The 24,420-nt window shown below is 36.4% G+C and overlaps 1 protein-coding gene across 1 annotated transcript in view; it reads left to right on the top strand.

Annotated features, from left to right (window-relative positions):
• LOC141464169 (dynein axonemal heavy chain 5-like) overlaps positions 1 to 24,420 on the top strand; it is a 159,570-nt gene that overhangs the window by 11,928 nt on the left and 123,222 nt on the right. Inside the window, exons 9-30 of the mRNA XM_074146952.1 lie at positions 648 to 834; positions 2,020 to 2,185; positions 2,291 to 2,384; positions 3,825 to 3,923; positions 5,286 to 5,467; positions 6,520 to 6,639; positions 7,388 to 7,589; positions 9,787 to 9,882; positions 10,633 to 10,806; positions 10,900 to 10,989; positions 11,689 to 11,844; positions 12,797 to 12,936; positions 15,133 to 15,284; positions 17,161 to 17,368; positions 18,154 to 18,241; positions 18,354 to 18,477; positions 18,589 to 18,752; positions 19,892 to 19,984; positions 21,081 to 21,281; positions 23,138 to 23,218; positions 23,302 to 23,706; positions 23,865 to 23,983. Coding sequence (XP_074003053.1) covers positions 648 to 834; positions 2,020 to 2,185; positions 2,291 to 2,384; positions 3,825 to 3,923; positions 5,286 to 5,467; positions 6,520 to 6,639; positions 7,388 to 7,589; positions 9,787 to 9,882; positions 10,633 to 10,806; positions 10,900 to 10,989; positions 11,689 to 11,844; positions 12,797 to 12,936; positions 15,133 to 15,284; positions 17,161 to 17,368; positions 18,154 to 18,241; positions 18,354 to 18,477; positions 18,589 to 18,752; positions 19,892 to 19,984; positions 21,081 to 21,281; positions 23,138 to 23,218; positions 23,302 to 23,706; positions 23,865 to 23,983 — 3,341 coding nt within the window. The remainder of the gene's footprint in view (positions 1 to 647; positions 835 to 2,019; positions 2,186 to 2,290; positions 2,385 to 3,824; positions 3,924 to 5,285; positions 5,468 to 6,519; positions 6,640 to 7,387; positions 7,590 to 9,786; positions 9,883 to 10,632; positions 10,807 to 10,899; positions 10,990 to 11,688; positions 11,845 to 12,796; positions 12,937 to 15,132; positions 15,285 to 17,160; positions 17,369 to 18,153; positions 18,242 to 18,353; positions 18,478 to 18,588; positions 18,753 to 19,891; positions 19,985 to 21,080; positions 21,282 to 23,137; positions 23,219 to 23,301; positions 23,707 to 23,864; positions 23,984 to 24,420) is intronic.

Here is a 24,420-nt window from a genome sequence, read left to right on the forward strand (position 1 = left end):
CTAGATTAAGCCTGTGTTGAAAGAAGAGCCAAGTTCTTCTGGCAGCACAAAAGATGAGTCCATTATTTTATTCTAGAGTGTGGACAGCGAGCAGTGTATCACAGCCAGGGTATCTAGCATCTTCAAGTTGTCCTTGCTCTGTGGCACTCACAAAGCATCACAGTCGCTTCTGTTGCCTCTAGAAGTACATGTTCAGAGGTAGGAAATATAATAAACCTCAGTGTTAGTTGAGGCTGATGGTGTCATACGCAGTTAACCATATGCTACCATTTTCTCTGACCCAGGAGCAAAAAGGGAGATTAGAATCTGTTTTCTCTGTTCAGTGAGAACCAAATCAGACTGGAAAAAAGACAACAATTTGGTGTGAGGACAGTGAGAGCAGGGAGATATTTTTATTTCTTGAGAGCCTCGTGCTTGTTTGTCTCTTCTTGTCCAACAGAATAATTAAATCAATGCACACTTTAATGTAATTGTGCTATAGTACTGATGAGTGTATTTTAAAGGGCATACTGGTAAATATATACTGCCATGAATAAGAAAGGCCTTTCTAATGAAAATAAAATACCTTTTGTGTTCAAAAAAGCAAAATGTGACCCTTGTTTTAACTTTTTTTTTCTTTTTTTTGGCATGCATCATAAAATAATCAGAACTGGGGAGCTGTGAAAGAAGGCTTGAAGAACAGCCAGATACAAGACTTTCTGTATTCAGTGGATAAATTTGTGGGTACTTTGTCATCATCAAGACAGAATATAGAAGATAAAATTCAGCTCACAAAAGTGGATATTGATATTTATATCAGCAACTTACAGAACCCATCTGACTACATAACTGCAGGTGAGTAATTCCTACCACAAAGCAAACACAATGATGCTGTTTATAAAATAAATGTTATGTCATTAGTAAAAATTTACCTTTAAGAAATAATTCATCTTCCTTGAGCTATATAATTTTTTCTGCTTACTCTTTCCAGGTTTCTGACTGTGTAATCATAAGGTCATCAATCATTTGCCTGTCCTTTAATTCATAGATCTTAAAAGATTAAGTAGTTCCTTGTCATATCATGTACACACCTGCTTGTTCTCTGAATTTGCTGGCCAAGTAGTTGCCGAATGACGCCAACTACTAGTGTGTGTACTCTTTGCTTTCTTTGATATTAGGGAAATCTTATCTAATATTAAGTCTGGCTCTGAGGGCTGTGAGTCAAAACAAGATATATTTATATAAATTTTTTTATATAAGTAAGAAAAAGAGGAGTTATGTCTCTTTGGACAGTAGCCTTCCACCATTTCTTACCACCACATGGATTTTCAGGCTGAAATAATGCCAAACCAGGCAATACTTCTGCAGTCCCCCTCAACCCTACATGAGCCTGTGGCAGGACAGCTTCCAGAGAAGAACCAGTGGCTCTTAAGATGAGGCTATAATGTTGTATAGCTGAACAAGTTCTTTAGATCCATTTAGCGGTGTAAGGTCCACGAGTCCTAAACATAATGCATGAAGCAAACTGGACTCTTTCAGCCACTAGGACAATCTAAAAGATGTGCTGACTTAAAAATGATAGGGTTTTTTTGTGACTCTTAATAGTGGTGTCCTTTACGTGATGCTTTCAATGTGGAATAGGCTGTAATGGCAAAAAGAGAAATGTGGAGTATAAGTCTTTACTTATCAAATACAGGCAGAAAAATACAAACATCATAGGTAATGTGTTTTTTGAACCTCTGAAACATGATTCTCCCAAAACCATGTTGCTGTATTTTTTTTCCTTATGAACTAACTGTATTTTTAACTGTTTCTATTGTAAAGCATACCCAATAGTAGCAGGGTAAGTGGATATAAGTTGTATGTGTTTGCATCTTCTTGCTATAGTCTTAATCTTTTCCTGGGTTTGGTTGGTGAATTGAATATACCCAGTTTACACAATCTCAGCTTACATCTGCCAATGACATTTGATTTCTGTAGTTAAAAATCTGTTTTTATTTCTTCATTCTTATGAGACTGTCTTATTCTGTGATTTTGAAGGCAGTAACACAGAGGTCATTGAGAAGCTTGAAGAAGCAGTAATGATTTGGATCAAACAGATCAAACAAGTTTTAGTGGAGAGTGAACAAATGAGAAGAGAAGCTGATGACATTGGTCCATTGGCAGAGCTGGAACACTGGAAATCAAGAATGTCATCATTTAACAGGTTAACTTCCTGCATTATTTCTCACAGAGTCTAAAAAAAGCTTTTTAAAAATAAATTTAAACTTTTATTCTAAAGAGATATTTAAATGTGTTTCTTTCTTCAAAGTCTTTTAGATGAGATCAAGAGTTCAAGAGTAAAGAAAATTATAAGCATTCTTCAGGCAGCGAGATCAAAGACATTAAAGCAGTGGAAAGAGCTGGTAATTACTATGTTTTAATAAAAGTTTAAAATGAATACAGTACTGTATTTGTAATGCACACAGAATTGAGCACACAATGATAAAAATAGTTTTGAGTGTTTATGCTGTTTTCATACCGTGGTTTATTAATTTGTTTGTTGAAATGTTTAGCACGGAAGATTCTGAAGTTAAATAGGTAACTTGAAAAGAAGTCAGTGCTCCTGTAATGTGTCTTTCATTAACATAGTGGGTGGAATAGTTGTGCAAAAGTAAAGCAATGCAGCAATACAACATTTGTCTCTCTCCAGCTGTACCCTGTGGTGGCCAACGGTAGAGATGCCTGAATTTTTATCATATTGCTTGTAGGATTATTGGGAGCTGGCTTTTTTAGCATAACTGCTACTTCAGATAAGTCGACATCTGTAATGTAAACTTATCAGCTAAAAATGTGGGCAGTCCAGAAAATTAGCTGCAGGCAAGGTACAGGCAGTTGGACCCCCCAAGCCACCAGAATGCAGATCTTATAGCAGTTACAGAGATACTCTGCTGTTTTGAAAATAGAATCACAGAATCACATGGGGTTGGAAGGGACCTCTGGAGATCATCTAGTCCAATGCCCCTGCCAAAGCAGGTCCACCTAGAGCAGGTTGCACAGGAACTTGTCCAGGCAGGTTTTGAATGTCTCCAGAGAAGGAGACTCCACCACCTCCCTGGGTGGCCTATTCCAGTGCTCTGCCGCCTTCAAAGTAAAGAAGTTCCTCCTCATGTTTAGATGGGACTTCTTACATTCAAGTTTGTGCCCATTTCCTCTTGTCCTGGGAGAACAGTATCATTTTACTGAGTTTTCTACTTTGTGCTTAGCATACTTGCAGAGTTTTATGATAAATGGAATTTGGATGATAGTGTCTGTACAGAGCCAGTACAAATCAGAACTAGATTCCTTTCTTCATACAGAATTCCTTCCTAAGTACTGCATAGTTCCATCTGTTTATTAATAGAAAGATGATACAGGCATTAGTTGTGAACTCCTTTGCCCTATTGTTTATTAAAAAATGATGAGAAACACTCTAGTATATTTCAAGGATCTTGTCTAAGTTCTGTAGAACTGCTAATTTAAAAAATAGTTGTGCTATGCTAAAACCATTCTAAACCATTCTGAAATCTAGGTTGGATTATCAACCCGATGCTATTGTACTTCCATCACAAATGAAAAACTTTGGGGGTCTGAGTGAGGAGTTCCTCTAAATCACATCCAAAATGTTGCTGATTGGCAGGTAGAGCTTACCAATTCTTGCATGTAACAGCAGTTATTTCTTAAGTGAAGAAGAAATGACTTTTTGGAGAGAACTTCTGTCAGAAGATGTTTGCAAGATGGAATCATAGTCTTGTGGTAGCATGCACTGTAAAAGTGCAACAGTTTTTACAGTAAATTTTAACAGTATGAATTCTATTTCCTTTCAGGATGGTAATATAACAGTTGCTGCCAATGAAGCTAAAGACAACGTGAGATATTTATATACATTGGATAAATTTTTTGGTCCACTTGCCAAAGCTTCACCTGTAAGTAGTACTCTAACAGCACTTAATGTGAAATTCAGAAAAGAAAGGAAAGGCTTTTGCTGCTGAAGTAAAGATATTTCTTCTTTGCTTAATGATTAGTGGACAACCTAAGTCTTCTGGCGTTAGTGAGTTGAGTTTACAGATTTTGAGTAAGCCAGAGATAATACTACCTTTTGTGTTGGAGGCAGTTGTCCTTCCAGAAGATAATTGAAGGACATAGGAAAAATAAGCAAAAGATGATGTTTTTCTAAAGCTGATATTGAGCCAAATTGTCTATGTGAGATTAGGCTTCACATATGGAACCTTGTCCTGTCTCCGTGCTTCATGTAGCGGTTACTCATGATTGTTTTAATGCAAATATCATAAAATGATCCTAAGCCTTCAGTTGAGCTGAAATTAGGGGTTTTCTTATTTTACAGTTTAAAGCTGTTTCTCTCTGAGGTGGCACATATTTACTTTCATCCTGGTTCAAATGATAAAACTTACTGGCATAACCGTGTGGGTCTCAGATTTCATTTTTTAAGTGACAGGATGAATTTTGAAGATACAGCCACCAAGCAAAGCTGTCTAAACTTATATGGTTCAGAAGATTTACACATAATCCAGCTGCTTACAAATTTTCTAAATGTTAAAGCTTGAACTCTGTTTGAATCCCTTGTGCTATTTTACATTGCTTTTGTTCTGCAAATATTCACTGTTCTGCCCTATTGGACTTGACTTTTAGATACCATATTTTTTAAATCCTTTTCCAGACCTGTCACTGTCTCTCCTGTTCCTGTTCCAAACCTGTCACTGTTCTAGGTTTTCAGTATATCTGGCTTGCATGCATTTCTGTGGAGTCTTTCTGTGGGACAGAAAATGCTATAGTTCAGTATTCTCATATTGTTGCCTTGCCTCGCCCTTCTGGGTTTCTCTTCTGGAGAGCTCTAGGCAAAATGAGCAAAGGCCAGCTTTCTTCTTGTCCTTCCTACAGCAGCCCAACTCTTTTGTAGCAGTGTATGACAACTGTTCTTCAGGTAGCGTATTCCTTTCCAACGCAGACTGCAGCACCTTCATATACTGGATGCCAAGGCTAAAAAGAGTACAGTCTCTATTTTTCCTCTGGAAAATCCCACTCTGGAAAAAGACCTATTAATTTCTCCATTACCTGTTCCCCATTTTTTTCTCTTGGTCATAGTATGTTAGGTCCCTGCAAATGAATTGGGTGGTCCACTTTGTAATGAGATGTCTACAAGAGCTATGTGTTACAATCAAAAAGATGCTTATCCCCCGAGAAGCATATTCCCAGAGCTGTCACATTTTCTTTTGTGTTAATTTTTAGGAAATGCAAATTGCTGACTTTCCCATTTTTTCCTGTTGTAGGTAACAATGATGGAACACGTACCCAGTTTAATGAATACTGTCTGTATGATCTACTGTACATCACCATACTACAACACATCAGAGTGCATGACATCTCTTCTTCTTAAAATCACTAATCAAATGATTAACACGTGCAAGACATATCTATGTGAAGGTGTTTCAAAAATCTGGGATCTGGACAGGTGATAGAATGTTAATAATTTCATTTTCTTTTGTTAACACTAGAAGTAAAATTGTAGATTAATCTTCAAGATTACTAAAAGCCTAGGAAGAACACACACTATAAGAACAAGTCAGTTATTTTCATGCAAAAAAGAAGGGGGAAACCACAGAGAGGGGTTAAGATGAGCATGACATCTAAAGTTATCAACTGGAAAAGTAATGATTGGAATAGTCTCTTGAGAGTATAATTGGAGCAAGATTATGGTTACTGAGGTGAGAAGGAAAAGGTGTTACAAGCTTCATCAAGACATAGACAGTTAGGGTGTCTGTGCTTAAATTCCAGGCAAGTCAAAGGTGACACTGAGGTAACAAGCTAGGAGACATAAAAATAAATCTAGTAAGGAATTTGGATTCCTTCTGTATTTTGGTGTGGCTACAGTTTGATTATCATTTTAATTTCTCATGATCTTTTTGGAAGATGAAAGACAAAGCCAAAGTAGAGCAACAGTCTTGGGTAAATGGCTTATGGCTAATTTCCATGCCTTATCTATGCATTTAATGTACCTCAGGGTTAATGAACAACTGTGTATAAGATGTAACTGTTCGTGGCCTCAGGAGCCAAGATCTTCCTGGTGTGTCTTTTTAAAGAAAAAAGACTTTCCTCATGCTTACTGTAGTCTGGAAAAATACATTTCTAGTCTTGTCTGCTTGGAAAAAGAAGAAACAAATGAAGGAAAACCCATCAGCCATACTGAGTTTACAGAAGATGAGAAATGCCCAAATTGCAGGATTCAGTAGCCAGGGTTTACCTGGTGTAAGTTTTTTCCAACTATGCTGCGAAAGTTTTGATTTGATGACAATAAAACATAACTAAAAATATGCAATCTAGGTAACAAATTTAAACAAAAACTTTTAGGGTAATCCTCATATTTTGAATGTTTTGCAGGTAATGTATAGTTTTGTGTTCTTATTTTGCGAAGTTGCATATGTGACTGAAATGTTCCTTTTTTATTTATACTCTTTTGAAGACCTCCTTAGGATGATTTTATGTCTTCTGTGTTTTCTTCCTCAGGGAAGAATTGCTAAAGAGGGTACAACAATGCATTTCCCTCAAAGAACAGTACCAAACATCCTTTCAGAGAATTAAGGAGGAGCTAAAGGAAAATCAAAGTGACAGGCAATTTGATTTCAGGTAAATAATTCACTCTAATATTGAACCATATTAATTTATACAATTTATGAATGAGATATCATTCTATCTGCTGGCTAGCAGAAAATACTAAATTAAATAGTATACTAAACACTAAATTAAATAGTAAAAAACCTAAATACTAAAAAATGGTAAATATTCAATTAAAATATAGTATTTATTATAATCAGAACATGACCTTGCAGAGTTTTTTTTTTTTAATTCAGGAATATATCAGTGACAGGTTTTTGCCAGTCACTTGTTGACTTTGCAGATGTCCAAGGGGACTTCAGGGGAATTTATGGATGTCTTAATTTAATACACCTGTTTATGTATGCTCTGAAACCCCAACAAATTTGAATCATGACTGTAAGTGAAAAGACTCAGGGGAATGTAGTCAGGTTGGAGATGGGTTGTCTATCCCAATGCCAAGGTAAGTTTTACCCATATTGGCACTTAAAGCATGGGGCATTTCTTAGTACGTTCATATTTTAATCTCCTGCAATGTCTTATTTAAAGGAGTAACTCCTGTGAAATGTGGTACAGGCTTTTAATTGACATATATAAGGATTAAACATTTTCTGGTTTATATCCATTACTTTAAAATGGTTTTAACTTGATTTATAAGTCTTACAGCACAGAATTTTTAAGTGGAACTTCATAGCAGTTCTGGTAGAATATATGTGGGTTAAATAGAAAAAATCCATTACAAATAGATTTGCATAACAATCTGTTGCTTTTTTATTGTTAGTGAAAACTACATATTTGGAAAATTTGATACATTCTGTAAACGTTTGGAGAAGATTTCAGATATGAGCAATGTTATGGAAAGTCTTTTAGAACTCCAGCGTATAAAAATAGAAGGTATCGAAGAGATCAGTACTCATTACCAGAGCATTGCTACAAACACCAAATCCAAACAGTATGATGTTCTGGATCACAGGAAAAAAGAGGTATATACATTCAGCACTTGTCTGACAATCACTCCCTTAATTCTATGCTTTTCACTGGAGTTATGCAAAGAAGATTAAATTTTATAACAATGCGTATAGTATTTTGCTGTAATAATAATACTTTCATATCTTTTAATAGAATTTGAAAACGTTTGGGTAAATTTAGCTTTTACTTCAAATGTTTTTGTTAATTTTTGATAAATTAGGTTTTGTGCGATTAGGTAATGCTACAAACAACTTTTCCTAAACTTGCTTGTTTTGAGATGCGTATGTTTTGAACTGCAGACTGAAAACTAATTCATGCAGGTCAATGCATTAAATAGAGTTCATCTGGTTGCAAGAGTTACTCAGAAAATACTTAGTGCAATAGTAAAGGCAGTATTATAGTAAGGGTAGTAAAGGCACTTCAGATCAACATTTTAGAGGGAAAGTGAATGATATCACCCTCAGCACTGAGCAGGGTGGTAGAAACTAAAGTGGCTTTTCAAATGCTTCAGACTCATGTTTTCATACATCTTCTACATGCTGGAATTGAGCTGCCTTTTTTTGAGCTGTAGCCTGCTTGCTTTGCAGGATTAATAGCCTCACAATAGAATGCTCTAGCAATACTGACTTACACTCATGCCTTCCTGGACTGTTTGCAACTGCCAGCAACTTTCCTTTAAACATTTAAGTGTGATGTACCTTTGGCTTTCTTTTAACTGGCTGATGGCTAGCTGTGTGGATCTTTTCTGAAAGAGAACATTTACTGTTAACTGGATTTTGGAGTTGTTTAAAAATTGCATGGCTTTTCCACACCTAAATGGGAGGAGCAATATGTATTATGGACTATCTTCCCAAGCTTGTGGAGTGCTTTCTTTTAGAGGAGGTTTGCATTGAACTCTTTCTGTAGGTCCTCAGTATTTTGGACCTTTAAGAAAAATCATTACAGATAAGTACCCAAATTACTTCTAATTAGGAGCTGCCAAATTTGGTAGCCCAAAAGCCCATGCAGTTCCATGTCCCCAGGTCCACTCAGCTGCAAAGCTGAGCATGTAATTCCCAACAGGCATGCATGCATATATACACACAATACAGTTATACACAGGTCTGGCCACACAGCTCAAAACAAGCTGAAAACACAGCAGTCATTCAGTTACAAACAGTATTAATGACCTCACCCTGGACCTCTCTGGCTGAGCAGGAGGAAAGTCTGTTAGTAAAAAATACAAATACATGTATCGTTCCAGTACCTGGTCTTACACAGTCGGTCTATTCAATAACTGGCCCCTGAATACCCAGGTCTCCCCAGTTTCTGGACTTAGAACCTCACCCCAGGGTCCACAGCCCCACTCCAGTTGCTGATACTCAGACCTATACCCCTCCCCCCCCCCAGACACGTGCACTATGGGTCCTTCCAGTTACTGGTCTTATGCAGTGTACCCTCCGCTTGACCCCTGGATCCCCTTGCTCTCCTGTTTGCTGACACACAGACACACACCTTCAAACAGTTCTTTCTTCTAGTTGGTCCAGACTTACAACCTTATCAATATTTGTCCTTCAGACCCTACCATCTCTCTGGTAGCTGACTTGGGCCTCCTGCCCCTCTGGTAGCCAACTCTTAGACCACCCTGGTCTTTTCAGCAACCTGTTCACATGTGATGAACTCCTTTTATCCCATCATGCCTCCATTTTCCCACACCACATTGATCCCTGCCTTTGCTTCATCCCTAACTCCCATAATATGTTTTGTATAGTCCTAAAATGCTCTTCCCTAGTGAACTGTAACAAGTTCCTTATCTCCTAAGCAATAACTTCCCTTAGTCTGTAAGGTGCTGTAGAGAGCCTGCCAGTTTGCTTATCTTGATGGGTTTCATACTTGGACAGTGAGCTGAGTGCTCTCCTGTGGCAGTGCCAGGAGCAGCTGGTGAGTGTGCTCTGTTCGCTCTGATTAGGTTACTAGATTTCGTTTGCCTGTCCTTCCTCTGTGCTCCTTTGTGTTCATGAAGATTTAATTATATAACCTAGCACTTTCGATTTTTTGTTTGCTGTGCTTAGAATGTAAATGCCTTTGTTACTGTTGTTGTCCCTGTTCTCTTTAGTTCGGTGCTGAACACATGTACAGGGCAAATAAAGAAAATTCCCCAAAAGCTTCAGGGAAAGAATTTTGGATTAAATGAAAGCAGCGCTATAGATTTATTTTTTTACCCTTTTCTAGTTTGAGAAAGATTACCTTGAATTTAAGAACCAAATTGCAGCATTGTACGAGTCCATACAAGAATTTGTGGATTCCTGGTTTGAGAAGACTCTAACTGTAAGTAATTTTACAAATGGAAACCTCTTTTTATGGTGCTCAGAAAGGCTGAGCACCCACAGCTCCTACTGGACTCCTTCATTACTGCCAGCGTTCTGTACTGTGCTGGTGGCTGCCTGAGATAGTGTAGGAGGACATCAGGCCTGTTACAAGTGTTCTAAAAGTCGCCTGCAGAAGCGCTGAAAGATGATGTTCATTGTTACTTGGTGTCAGTTTTATGTGCCAGTTTTATGTTCGATCTTTCCTACCAATTTTACAGCCCTATTATTTTGAAGTTTATTTTCTTCTTCATCCTGGTGTTCCCCATGCTTCCTGTTGCATTTCTAAGTTATTCCTGTTGGACTAGCAGGAGTTTCTGCCATCTCTTACATTAATGTCAGTACTGTTCATTGGTTCAGGCCCTGATCATGATATAAGATGTTAATGAAGCATGAATAAAGGTGTAGGTGTTTTACCACAACTGTTTGCAGAAAAAAAAGAGTGATGATTTGAGAGTCAGAAAAAAGTTAAGTATTCAGCTATACTGTAGTGGTAGCAGTTTCTTCATTCATACTATGGTAAATATATTATATACAGGACAAAATACAGAAGTAAAATTCACTGACTTGTCAGGATGGACTTTTCTGTATTTCTTAGAAAACAACTTACAATCTTACATAACATATTATAAATTAGAAATAACAGTTCATGAGCAACAACTTTCTGAACTATTAAAATTTTCTGTAGTAAATGCTCCATCTTCCTTTTTAGACTGAACAGATGCTTGGACTTCTGACAAAGCTTGAACAAATAGGAGAAAATCATATTGATCTTAATGAGAAGTATACCGTTGTCCTTCAGCATTACAGCCAAGACTTAGAGTTTGTTCGAAAACTCTACCAGAAGCAAAAAGAAAATCCACCTATACCACGTAATATGCCACCAGTAAGAATAAAATAAATGAGAGAGAAAAAAGACTATGCTTCTTGACTGTTTTTAAGTTAATGGAAATATAACCTCATGTCTTCTGTGTTTTAGGTAACGGGGAAGATTATGTGGGCTCAGCAGTTATACAGAAAAATTGACCGTCCAATGACATTCCTTAAAAAGAAAACCACACTTTTGAAGGTTGGAAATTAGCAGAGGACAATTTATGCTAAGCTTTCAAGCAAGTTATTAATGGACACAGATTTATTTTTATACTCCTAAGCTCCATTTTCTAGCAACTTGTATTCAAGCTCATCCAACAGGATAGGTGTTAGCGTTTGCTCCAGGGTTTGAATTCTTTTTTGCAGCTTTATTATTCTGCAACCTAGGACAGTTACTTTCCTTGAGACATTAAGCTGATGACTTAGGGTGGTCCCTTCTGGGGCTTGGCTCATGCTAATCCTGATAGCAGCACTGCTGGCGGTGTACCTAAGCTTAGAGCCTTCTGTCTGCTATGCTCTGTAATGAAGAGGACTGGGATATTTAACCTCAAACACTAGCAACGCTTCATGAAAGAATGTAATTTTTATAGCTTTCCCTATGGGACATCAGTGCCCTGTACAGGTCATAGCATAGTCTTTGTTTATGGGCAAGACTGGGAGGAAAATCAGGAAAAGAGTTATGTTGTTTAAAGCAGTTAAATACTTCTTAATAATTAAATTCCTAAATATATTTTTATGTTTCTGTGTCTTACCTTATCTCTAAAATAGCTTAACTAAAGCTCTCTATTTGTTTTGTTTTCCTAGTTCCTAGTGGAGTACATTTCTACCATGTTGTTAGACTCACTGAATTGATTAAATGCTGTTTGCTTTTTTCTTTTTTTTTTCCCTTGAATTGCAGACACTGGAAATGAAAAAGGTTGTTAAGAGCTACAATGAAATGGCTGCAGTTCTTTTGGAATTTGAACTTATTTATCATAGAGCCTGGTGCAGGTTTGCTGACCAGGCTAGAAATGCTCTGTGTGCTTCTTTACTTGTCAGGCACCCAGAAACCAAGGTAAATATGATTTTGCATAAATTAATTTAGTATTACACATGCTACTTTAATCATATCATGGAGTACAGCATTAAAATAATAGGGTTAAAGAAGTGAACTACTTGAATTGATACATATTTTTTTTCCTTTTTGTGTATATTTATGGTAGAGACTTCATCATGTCTCTTCTTTGTAAGGTTCCTGCCTCATTCAGGGCATAAAAGAGGCAGTACCAAGCAAATACCTATCTATTATTTACTTATCTACATCTTTTTAGATATTGTTTCAGGTTTTATTTTCTATGTTAACTAAAAATTTTCATCAAGGAAGGAATTTTTAATTAGATCATGGTGTTTTCTGTAGTGATCAACATCACTGTGTTGAGTATATATCAATCATTCATTAGTTTGCTTTCAAAACTGCTTGCTGAGACAGAAAATCTTACCATTCTTACTTCACAGATTGTTTTTCTGCTGTAGTGCAGAGAAATGATGGTTAAAATGTGGCAGTTTTTGAACTAACGATTCCATAATGGGCAACTAGAACCTATTTTTCAAATTTATTTAGCATCTTAATAGCATTTAGTGCCCAGAAAAGTGTACAGAGATTAACCTTCCCAACATGTCTCCCTAGTTTACTGATGGAGAAACTGAGATAAAAAGGCAAATTAGTTTCCACAGAGTGTAGCTGCAGAACTAGAATTAAACTTAGGAAGTCACAGGAGCCATGTGGTTAGGGAACAGTGAAGGAGTCGCAGGAAATTGAAATCAGTGCAAGATATTGGTTGATTGACACTTTAGAAAATCCAGATATTTGTAGAGGACAATGAAGATCTGCATAGAAACATAGGTATCCATTTAAAAAATCTTCTCTACTCGTCTACATCTTGTGATATGTTCCAGTTAAATGTAACCACCAAACTACTGCCTTATTTTCTATTTCTTCTTTTCCCCCACCGTACTGCTACATGAAGGAATTACTTGTAAACTTGGACCCAGTGGTCCTGGAAGTACTTTATGAAACAAAATACCTGAAAAAAATGCATTTTGAAGTTCCAGATGTTGTCTTTGGCTTATGTGCAAATGAAGAACAGATTAAAAGACATCAAATGGAGTGAGTGAACACTTTTTGGATTTGATTCTCATCTGCAAATGGGAATCCCTAGCTTTGAGTCTCTTGCATATGCTTTTGATTTATTATAGTTTTTCGCTTTGATGGAGTTTAATTGAAATTTAATTGCTTTCCCCTGCATTTCCATAGTAATATTGGTAACAAGCAGTTGTTCCTATTTCCACAAATACCTCATTACTAGAAAACGCCTACATGCTTTTGTTTTGTTGCTGCAACAGCTGCTCCTAGGTACTGCTAAGTGGGACTCCTAAGTAGTGCTAAGGCATCTATGCACTATAACATAGGCATAAATATTACATTTAATATCATAAGCTCTTTTCTGTTAGGAAAACAAGCTGAAATTTACCACTCGATTAAGCCATAACCCAAACATTTGTATAGATAATACATCACCTAAGTTATAATTTGTTCTCGTGTTGAATATCTGAGGTAACTTTTGTTAATTTTAAGTAATTTCTTTCTGCTTGTTGTAACAGTCCAATTTTGTGCTGGAAGAGTTCTTTTCATTCTCAGGGATGCTGATTATTAATTCTCTAACTGTTGTGGTTTAACTCCAGCTGGCAGCTAGAACCATGCAGCTGCTTGCTCACTTCTTCCAGTTGTGGTGTGGGAGAAAATTGGAAGAGTAAGTGAGGAAAAACTTGTAGGTTGAGATAAAGACAGTTTAGTAAGTAAATCAAAAGCCGCGCACAAAAGCAAAGCAGACCAAGGAATTAATTCGCTGCTTCCCATCGGCAGGAAGGTGTTCAGCCATCTCCAGGAAAGCAGGGCTCTGTCACGCATAATGATTCCTTGGGAAGAAAAATGCCATCACTCTGAACGTCCCCCTCTTCCTTCTTCTTACCCAGCTTTATGTACTGAGCATGATGTCACATGGTATGGAATATCCCTTTGGTCAGTTGGGGTCAGCTGTCTGGGCCGTGTCTCCTCCCAACTGCTTGTGCCTCCATAGCCTACTTGCTGGTGGGGTGGTGTGAGGAGCAGAAAGGTCCTTGATTGCTTGGCAGCAACCAAACCCACCAGTGTGGTATCGCACTGTTTCCATCCCAAATCCAAAACATAGCACTATAGCAGCTGCCAGTAAGAAAGTTAACTCTATCCCGACTGAGACCACGACACTAACTCACTAACAAGGATAATAGGTCTTTAAAAAGTCATCCTTTGTGAGGAGTGTTCTTTAGGTACATTTTAAATAGAAGTGGAAAAAAGGGAATAAAGTTCAAAGAGTTTCATAAACACTTGAATTCAATCCCTCCTCATTCTGTTGTTAAAGCTTTCAGTCTTTCACTTTTACAATACCATGTTTTTCATTAATTATCTATGGGGTGTTTTAGGACAAACTATTCTGAAATTTCTGATGTGCAAGGCAACCTCTGTGTGCTACAGTCCTCTAAAAAGCAACTGCCCCAACCTTTGCCATCCAAGAGAAACAAGAAGTACACAAAATGTTTGCAATAAAAAAGTAATCCAAACTTACTTTCTACTTTAAAAAAGACTTCACACTGATTCCCCAAGCAAAGAAGGAATATTCAGAGACTGTAGATTTTTGCTTAAGGAACACTGGAAAATGGTTTATCTCAGTGTACGGTTTGTAACAATGATGTTTAAAGTTGTGGTTTTAATCTGGCACAGAACACAGCTGTTACTTTTTTTGCGGCAGTTCTTGAACTCATTATGTATCTGACTGCTGAGTTGCATTTGCTTCTAATTCTTGTTTATGCAGCTTCATTATGTAGCTCCATTTTCATGGAACTATATTGGTAAGTCTTGATTCAGAATTTGGCCTCTTTTTCTTTGGGATTAGGTGTCCTGAGTGGTTTGGATCTTGCTTTTCTTATAAGCAGTGTCATTTCATACTATGTGTTGTGAGACAGGAAGAAGGGAACAAAAATATCACGTTTTCAATTTCCTGGGGATTTTTACAGTAATTAATTTTCCTTGGAAGGAATATTCTCTAAATCAATCAGTTACTTTACTGGAGGTACTTATTTCTCCAATCTGGTTCTGCTCTTAGTGGGGAGAAAGAGGCTTAGTTTGATCTAAGAAGAGCTGGGAAGAGTTCTTATTTTTAACATGGGGTCAGAACTTGCAAATTGTATTAACAGAAAATGTGTCCAAACTTCCATATGTTTCAAATATCTGAGTTAAGACCATTCTTAACATGATCATGTCTTGCAGACTCCAGAATCTCTTGATCAATTACAAAGAGCATCTGAATAGGATTCCTGTTATGCTGAAACCACTGATGAAACCATTCATAGGACAAGTTGAGGATGCCCTTTCTCCGGGCCTGATGCACCTGTCATGGACTTCTTTGAACATCAATAAATGTATGTAGTAGGAGAAGAAGTGGTGAACTGTTGATGCTGTTTGGTGGTACTGGCCAGATATTTCCTTGTCAATTTTAGGAAGAGATCTTCACATGTCAGGTCCCTCCGTCTTGATTATGGAAGTAAGTCAGACATGAGTAAGGTGAAACTGGTGGCCTGCTCTAAACTGTGGTGATCAAGTTAGGGCTGTTTGACAGCTGTCTTTTAACAGCCCTTGTTAAGTCATTTGCTTTACCAGACTTACCCTTTTTCCCCTCCGGTGATGCCCCTTTACCACTCTTACATGGCAAGATAAACAGGAGCAGAGGCAGCCTAAATGTGAACCTGAAATTGGGGCATGGGTTTGTGCAGCTGTTCATTTGTGACTGTGCCATGTGGCTCTGAACAGTGCTTAAGGCAGGGCTGGCTACTTTTTAGCTTTACTTGACCTTTGCCTGACCAGAGCACAAAAAACAATGGCAAGTGGTTTTTCATGTTTGTTTTATAGCTCTAAAATGAATTCTTGTGTTTGGTTTGCATGGTTTAGTAACACATCATAAAGAATGTCTTTACAACATTAGTAATTTATTTATTCATTTAGGTACTCTCTTGCACTATGTTAAATATCTGAATAACTATAATTCAGGTTTTAATTGTTCTTTAGATCAGTATTTGCTCTAGTGGAAACTGGCCTTTTTTACAAGGTAGAGGTTATGCAGCAAGGGTATCTAGGCTATCTCCTGTTTTCTGCTGCTGCAGCTGGAATGGAATCACCCCTGGAAAGGAATACTTTTCTTGAGTGTATGCATCATATCTTTTTGAGGATGTGCAATGTCTGGCACGCCCAGAATGTATGTTGGACACTTACAAATAAGCCGTTGGTTCAGCGTATACAAAATAACTCTGACCTGCCAGGGGTGCGCTGAGCTCACTATGTGTGAGCTTAATGTCTTAAATACCTTATTTCTGTATAATATGTAGAAGTATGGAGCCCCATTGTTGCCTTTTAGACTAAAACTCAGGAGAAAAGGTGAAAAAATGGATTTAGGACTACCTAATTTATATGTTAAAAAAAAAAAAAAAGCTCAGGAATTGGTTGGATTATCTGTCCATTTTAGTCAATAAAAAGACAAGCTCTATCGTTAATTTCCTAATAGGAATAAATGATGTTTTCCACTTAAAACATCAGCAGTTGGACGCCACTGTCACACTGTTGTGACTTAGTTATCATAGTGATTTCTTTCTACATACAGTAAGAAAGAGTGTTGGTGATTCAAATGATACTGTCTGGTAATAACAAAGACAAAGGTGTCAGGTGACATATTTCTTTCTTTTTTGCAATGTTAAGTATGAAGGACAGGGAAAGAATTTATCCACTGTATTCAGAAACAGCTGTTTTTACCTTGTTTAATATACACATACCTCTTTCCAAAGCAAGTTTCATATGCATGAAAGAAGAAATCTAGTGGTTCAACCAGTATGTAATCTTGGCTGGAGGAATTTTAGCCATTAAATTTATAAGTTAATTACAATGATATAAGTACTAGATTTCCCTGGGGATTTATGGAAAAGGGCCAAAATAGTTTTTGGTCAATTGTATTCTTTCTGTTTTCCACTATGTACATTACATTGTTCTTTAATACACAGAAGAAGACATATTTTGAAGGCTATGGTACTATTTATTGTAAAATGGTTTCATTTTATAATAGTAGATTATACTACTAAAGTGAAGTAAGTCCAACATGTTTTGGTTCCAGGCCTTTATTGCATATTTCACTGCCGTTAAATCCTCATTTTATTGTAATACCGTGTGTGTGGGAGGGGGCAGGGACAGGAGATGAGATTTAAGGGGTCTGTATTTTGCATGATTTGTTTTCATTTTATTTTCTTTGCTTAGTCATCGACAAAGTTTATAGTACCCTGAGGGAGTTGGACCTTGTAGTCAAAGAAGCAGCTGATACCCTGGAATGCAGAATTGAAAGAATTCTGGAGGATATGTCGAACACTGCTCTGATAATTTTGCCAGAAGATGAACCTATAGATGTGGTTTCTTTCCTGGAACAGACAGAAAAGCTTGCTATCTCTACCGCTCACAAACTGTCTCAGTAAGTTTATTCACTGCGTAGATTTGAAGGCCATATTTGGGAGGGATTATTTAGGCATAACTTTTTTATACATAGAGAGTTTACTTTTATAATTTTATTTTAACAGAGTACTAGTCTAAAGCAAAATTATAGTCTTAGGATCCAGGGAGAAACTGCCAAGTATCTTGAATACAGCAGATATAAGATTGCATCTGTAGTGTTTAGCATTTTGTATTTTTCTTCTACGTTGTTCTAGTCAGTAGCAAGAAAAATGAAGATGGGTAAGACTTGAAATCTCATCCCCATGTTAAATGCTTGATTCTTAATGCTAGTTTAAGACTTCCTGTTCTGGTGCTGCAATTTTTTTGGCCTATGCTTATTTTCCAGGTCATAGCAGAATAGTTGTTCTGATATCTATGAAGATATCTATGCTTACTGTGCAAAATAAGATACCTTCTATTTATTTTTTTGTTTTTATTTTACTAATTCTGATTTCACAGATTATCTCACTGTATCAGCGTGATAAACCTGTTTTATTAACTAGCTGGAAAATTCTTTTTCTTTAATTATTATGAAGTACAGTTGAATCAGATATAATAGTCTGACAAATTGACAGTCTGCATATCTTAATGTCTTACATTCTCTGTATGCCCAAGCAATAGGAACAAATTGAAGAGTATAAGGGTATTTCCCTGCACCTACAATTCTTCACAGTGCAGTGCGAATGGGGATTTGTGCCTGGAAAGTAGCAAAGAGTATTCTTTATGTTTTATTCCCTGTGAGTGACTGTGAGGTTGTTTTTGTAGACAGAGTCAGCAAGTGGAATGCTCTGTGTATGAACTGGTAGATACTCTTAAGCACAGGCTGAAAGCAGATGCTGAGAGAACTCTGGAGGTAAGACCCCTACAGTGTAAAAGGTAACCTTTTATAACATAGATACTTTATATTTTATTTACATAGTGGATAATATCATTGTTTTCCTAAGAATTTACCTTTAACTCTTCAGGATTCATATGCCTGTACACATCTTGACAAGAAGCAGAAAACACGCTGCCAAGAATGCCGGTCCTGTAGTTACTATAATCTTATAGGACAGCTTTGTCAGAAGAATACTGACTCTTTGGTCAGATGTGAGTCTGTCTTTTTTTGATATGTTTAATTTTTTAATATAATTTTAAGATTTTTTCCCCAAGCTTATTGTGGTAAAAAATATAACCTCACTTAAATATTATTTTATTTAGGCATGAAGATTTCTTTAGAGTCCTTAAGACATCGATTGCACGTTGTTGACTCTAGATACCAGGTGACCAAGTTTGTACAGACACAGAGGGTTCCTTTGTTCAAATCTGAAATTCAGCTGGCTATTCCAAATGTTGTCTTGAGACCAAGTCTTGAAGATATTCAGGTAACAAAATAATTGCACTTCTCAGTCATTTATGGTAAAACATTTGTAAATTCATTTTTTAAAAACAACATGTGCAAGTTTAATCTGGTATAAGAACTAAAAGGAAGGGGAAAAAGGGTTAAAAGTCACTTGATTTCATGACATCATTGGGTGCTAAGGACATGAAGCCACTGATGAGGTTTGTTATGCAGGCCAGTAGAAGCAACTGTTTTACTTAAAAGCTCAGTAACTCATGTTCACAACCCTCTACCTAGAGGCAGACATTTCAAAGTGAATGCAAGAATAAAAATGAATGCCATTGATACAGCCTGATTTGACTTCCTGGTCTCCTTAAATTCTTTCAGAGTATAAAATGATGTTATCAGTTTAAAATACCATTCATTCTGCAGTAATGAATTGTAAAGAAAAATATTACCAGCCTGAAGCTCTAAACTGTGGGAAAATTTGAACACTCATTTAAACTTATAGTAATTCAGCAAAATTCTTACACATATACTTACAGTCTCCTATGATGTCTGAAATTATTCACAAAATATTGTTTGTTTATGCTGTTGATTTATGGACTTTTCATTTTGCGTTGTCACTGTCAAAATTAGAAGTTGAATTCTTTTTCTGATTTCGTTTGCAGCCTTCATGGTGTTGTCAGTAAGAAATCAGACCGCAAAGCATAATTTAAAAATACCACAGACAGAAGAAGTTATTATATAATAATATATAGCTGCCTGTAGAGATTATAGACTATACCATCACAAATTCAGACAAATGTATTCAGGTGTTCTGATGTGAATGTGAAAACTATTATTATTAATAATAAATAACTATGTTGATAACCAGTTTAAGGGGAAATTGTACTGTAATTAAGTTATGATCCCAAATGATTCCTGGTTACTGTTCGTAAAGGGCTCATGTTCTTGTTTGAAAAGCACATGATCAAGCTTTATGGAGTACTTTTTCCCCTTACAAAATGTATTTTGAGTGATCTTATGTCATGCTTTTTTAGAATATTTCCTGTAAAGACAGAGGTCTAGTTTTTCCGTTTTGGTATTGTTTGGAGGATCCCTTTTTTTCCTTTTTTCTTTTTTTCTCTTATTTGTCATAATCTCTCTGTGTGCTCAAGATAAATGTTTTGCTGTTTTCAGAGTGCTGTAAACAAAGCAGTAAATATCATATTATCAATAGCCAAAGATATCCCCTTGTGGAAATTTGCTTACTTACATCATAAACAGCAGCAGGTAAGTATTTTATTTTAAATTTTAAAAAATTTTAGTATTTTGGTTAACATTTCTTAATCTCATAAGAATATATTCTGTACCAGTACTCTAATTTGTAATCTGCTAGATCTTCCTGTTAAGCGAAAGCCTAGTTTTTAATCTCTATACTAACTAATTGAACATAAGAGCAATAATTCATGAACCTTATCTTTGGTGGTTTTTTATATTAAAACCAAAAGTTGCTTTAATAAAAATATTTTAAAAATACTGTTCAGGTATGATGATATTGTAGAGAGTGTGTGAGAATTATCCACATGTACTACTAGCTGAGTATAGATTATTATCAGTCTTCCCAGGCAAAAACTTTATTCTAAGTTAAATTCCAGGCTGCATACAGCACCTGTAATGCTACAGTAAATACAATATAAATATTTTAACTGGCATTAAAATGAGCACTAAAACCTTGGGAAGGTCTGAGATAGATAGAAACCAAAATTTGTTGAAGCAGAGAAATGCACAGTAATGGTGTTCAAATGACCTTAATCCTCTCCTTTGGTAATGAAATACAGATCTGTGTAGATCTTTGCTGAAATGTGTCTTTGTAAATATATTTTCCTATTTTGCCAATCTGACATGAAAAACAGATCAGCTCATTTCAGTGAAGAAACCCCATTCATATCCTGAAAATAAATAATAAAAAAAAAACTAAAGTAGGAGAAAGGTTGAATTCAATTTCCTTAAGCAGAATTGTTTGCTTATTTCCAAGCAGCCAGCCCTACACTGCCCCAAAAATGAGTATGGATTGTAATTCCATGCTTAAGAAAGCAGGAAACAGCACAGCTGAATTTGTATATGATGGGTATTTGACAGATGTCATTCAGACGTGATTAATATAGGGCTCCACATGGCATTTTTTTATAAAATTGGCTTTAACATTAGAACTATAGTTCTGTAAAAATCCAAGCTAGGAATAGGGAGTCTCCTTGTGGATGCTTTCTCTGCACTTTCTATCTATTCTTAGAAGTACTTACTGTGTGTACGTTGTTGGGCATACCATAATTTAAAAAATTAAATAAAACTAGCAGACATATGTTTTTTCTTGTTTAATTTATGCCAGATTGAACAAGCTGCTGTAGAGCTAGGTGATGAGAGCAAACTCACCAGGATGGTGGCACTGAAACCTTTAGACAAGCAGATCATCGAGCATAAGGATGTAAACAAAGTGGTGATCCAACTAAATACAATTATTCTAGCTCTTAAAACTGAAACATTGGATCTTCTGAACAGCTTTTCTGAGTTTTCGGGCATCTGGAACAAGGTTAAATACATATTTAATAAAATATGTTGCTATATTGTGAAATCTTCTAAATAAAGTGTTTTGGGTTGCATTAGGAGACTGTGTGCTCAGTAGGAAGTATTAGTTACATGGTAGAATTCATATACCCATAATACTTCCTCTGTCTATTCTTGTGTTGACCAGCAGTTGTCATTCGTTACCAATTAAACCATCTGAGGAAGAAAGCGGAAGAACAAAAAATGTTGGAGCATAAACAAGCTTATGCTCTCATATGCTTTTGCAACTTTCTCACAGCACCTTATCTGCATAGGTTATAAAAAAGAATAATTTAGCAGAATCTACAAAAAATTGCAGGCTACAAAACTGCTCTTGAATATTAAATTGACTGCTTCCTTCTTCAGCAACCACTGCTGAAAGCAGCTTTTCTATTTCTTCACAAAAATGATAAACTAAATCTAAGAAATCTTTCCAGTAATAAGGATTCCAAAGCAGAAGAGAATCTGGGCTGATGGAGTTGTATCCATTAGGAAGTGGGTCCAGTCGCATAAATAGTAAAGATCCGTGGAGTGTTTTGGCAAGAGATATTTTATGAAATGAAACCTTACGTTCATTCTGACTTGTGAAATTCAGATCTGTGTGGATGGACAACTACTGGTTGATCAAAAGATCATCTTATCAAAGATGTTTTAGTCTGAGAAACAAGCAATTGAAACAACAGTAATCTTATCATTGTAACTGCTCACTATTTTTAACTTCCCCTTCCTAAACCACCTCATAGATGACTACATTCCCACTCTAAACTCTTTTGCGGTTAGAGTTCAGGCTAAGACAGGGAATTTTCACTTCTTCATGGCTTCTGGGGTTTCAATTCTTAATGCTTATTTACCTTAGTTTTTGGAGAGATTGTTTTGAGCTAAGCACGTATTGATCCCATGTCATTTTACTCAGACAAGGCGCAATCAGAATGTATGATGGAGTAGCATGATCATGTTTCCTTCTTATTAAAAGCTTCTAAAATTAATCTTAATCTCTTTAATTAATCTCCTCCTTAACCTTAAAATTCCTTAGGAGTTGGCACTGTTTCCCCTGTCTTTATAACTTCTTTGGGATCACTGGGAACTGTCACTGGCAACTCATTATTGGCTAGAGGAGCTGTAATAACTTCTCAGAAACCTCACAGTGAAGGCTGTAGGTGAATGTCACTGAGCCAGATGAAGATCGTTTGTCTGTAATTGAAGTGAGAATCTAACACATTTATTGAGCTGGTGACACTGAAGTTCTCACCTCTGCAGAGACCAGCCTACCTTTTGAAAAGGAAGGATGTGCAGTGCTCTGTTCCCTTTAAACAAGGTTCAACAAGCTAAACGCTCCCTCTTCCTTTTGATCCATCCTTCCCTGCCAAACTGTTTGTGTTCCAAATAGCCAGGCCATTTTTAGCTAGAAACTGCAGTTAATTAACATTGTTTCAGGAAGTGTGAAGATGGCTCTGAGTACAATTGCTACCATTTAAATATTTGTTAGAGGATGTAAGCTGCTTTTGGGGGTTTGCAGACGGAAGGTAGACTGCGAAGGAAATATTTCCAACGAAGTTTTAGCAGCTGCGTTGTAAATTTCATGTTAATATTTGGATAGATAAGGGATATCCTGATCTCTGTCAGTTTTTAAGTCATGGATAGATTTCAAGTCGTTTAGGGAGTACTGTGCGAAGAGTCAGGAAAAGCAGTTCAAGTGCAGTAATTTGATCTTAATGCTTATATCTTAAGCTCTTTTAGAGAGGGATAATTTGTGTTTGCACAGTACATCAGGCAGCTGTGTCCTCCATAGGTTATTGTAATACCAATGGTAAATAATAATTAAAATAAACTTCTTTTATATAGGATCCAGAGGAAAAAGTGAAGGAATTTATAGATACTAAACCAACAATGGCTGAATTCCAAACTCAAATCAGACACTTTTCTGTAAGTATTAGGTCTTTAATAAAAATGAACTGTTCAGAGAAATTGTAGTGTAATTGAAAGCTTATTGTTTTTGTTTGTCTTAGCAATTAGAAATGCAAATCAGAGAACTGCCAAATCACTGTGTACTGGAATCAGTGGATATTGCAACAGAGTCATTGAAAATAGCCTTAATTCAGGAATGCCGCTCAAGACAAAGAACATTTGGATTAGCTTTGAATAAGAAGTCTGCCACAGACATGGATGAAATTTATTCATTCATTGAAAATGTTAGCAAGAGATTAAGCAGACCTATTCATGACCTTGACGATGTACGGGGAGCAATGGAAGCCCTAAAGGAAATTCGAGAGAATGAGATTAAAATTGACATGACAGTTGGACCTATAGAAGAATCTTATTCTGTGCTTCATAAATACAATCTGCTCTTTCAAGATGGAAATACAGAAAGAGTTGATGGATTGGCTTATGCCTGGAAGAACCTAAACACACAGGTATCATAGGTATATTATTTCTCAAATCATGTGTATAGCAAAGTTATTGTCAGCCTTTTAAATGTCGAAATACTAGAACAAAACTATTTTCTTAAAAAGCTGTGATTTTTTTTTTCCTACCTCTTTTATGCCTGTTTTTCCTCTTTGTCTGCATGTAGGCATTGCAGGTTGAGGACTTGCTGCTGAAGGTACAGCCAGACATGAAAACAGATTTGCTGAGTGGTGTTCAAAAATTCCAGATGGATACTGCAGAATTTTACAAAGATTATGATGAAAAGTAGGTAACCTGTAGTGCAATACAATTATGCTTCATTAGTGATTGTTAAAAAATGATATATCTAAAGGGCTTCAAAAAATAAACACAGCACAGCCTCAATGTATATATGATAGCTGATAAAAAAGCCTGATTACAGAATAATATAAGATGTGCAGATACTCTTTCTGTCGCAGATTCATTCCCATAATTTCAATGCTGGAGTCGGTGAAATTCCAGAAGAGTTAATAGGTTGGGGGAAAAAAATAAAATTCTCAATCCAGGTCCAAATATAAAGTATTTTTGGGGTTCTAAACCCAACAAAGCAATTGAGTGGATATTTAATATTAAGTATATAAGTAGTGCCTTGGATGTGAGTGGAGATTCCAGTTCTGGGTGTTTCTAAGCAAGACTTGAGTCTTACTCAGTCTTACTTCTAAGCTTACTTTGGCTTATTTAAA

The sequence above is a fragment of the Numenius arquata genome, chromosome 4 (genome assembly GCF_964106895.1).
Source record: "Numenius arquata chromosome 4, bNumArq3.hap1.1, whole genome shotgun sequence".
Taxonomy (NCBI): domain Eukaryota; kingdom Metazoa; phylum Chordata; class Aves; order Charadriiformes; family Scolopacidae; genus Numenius; species Numenius arquata.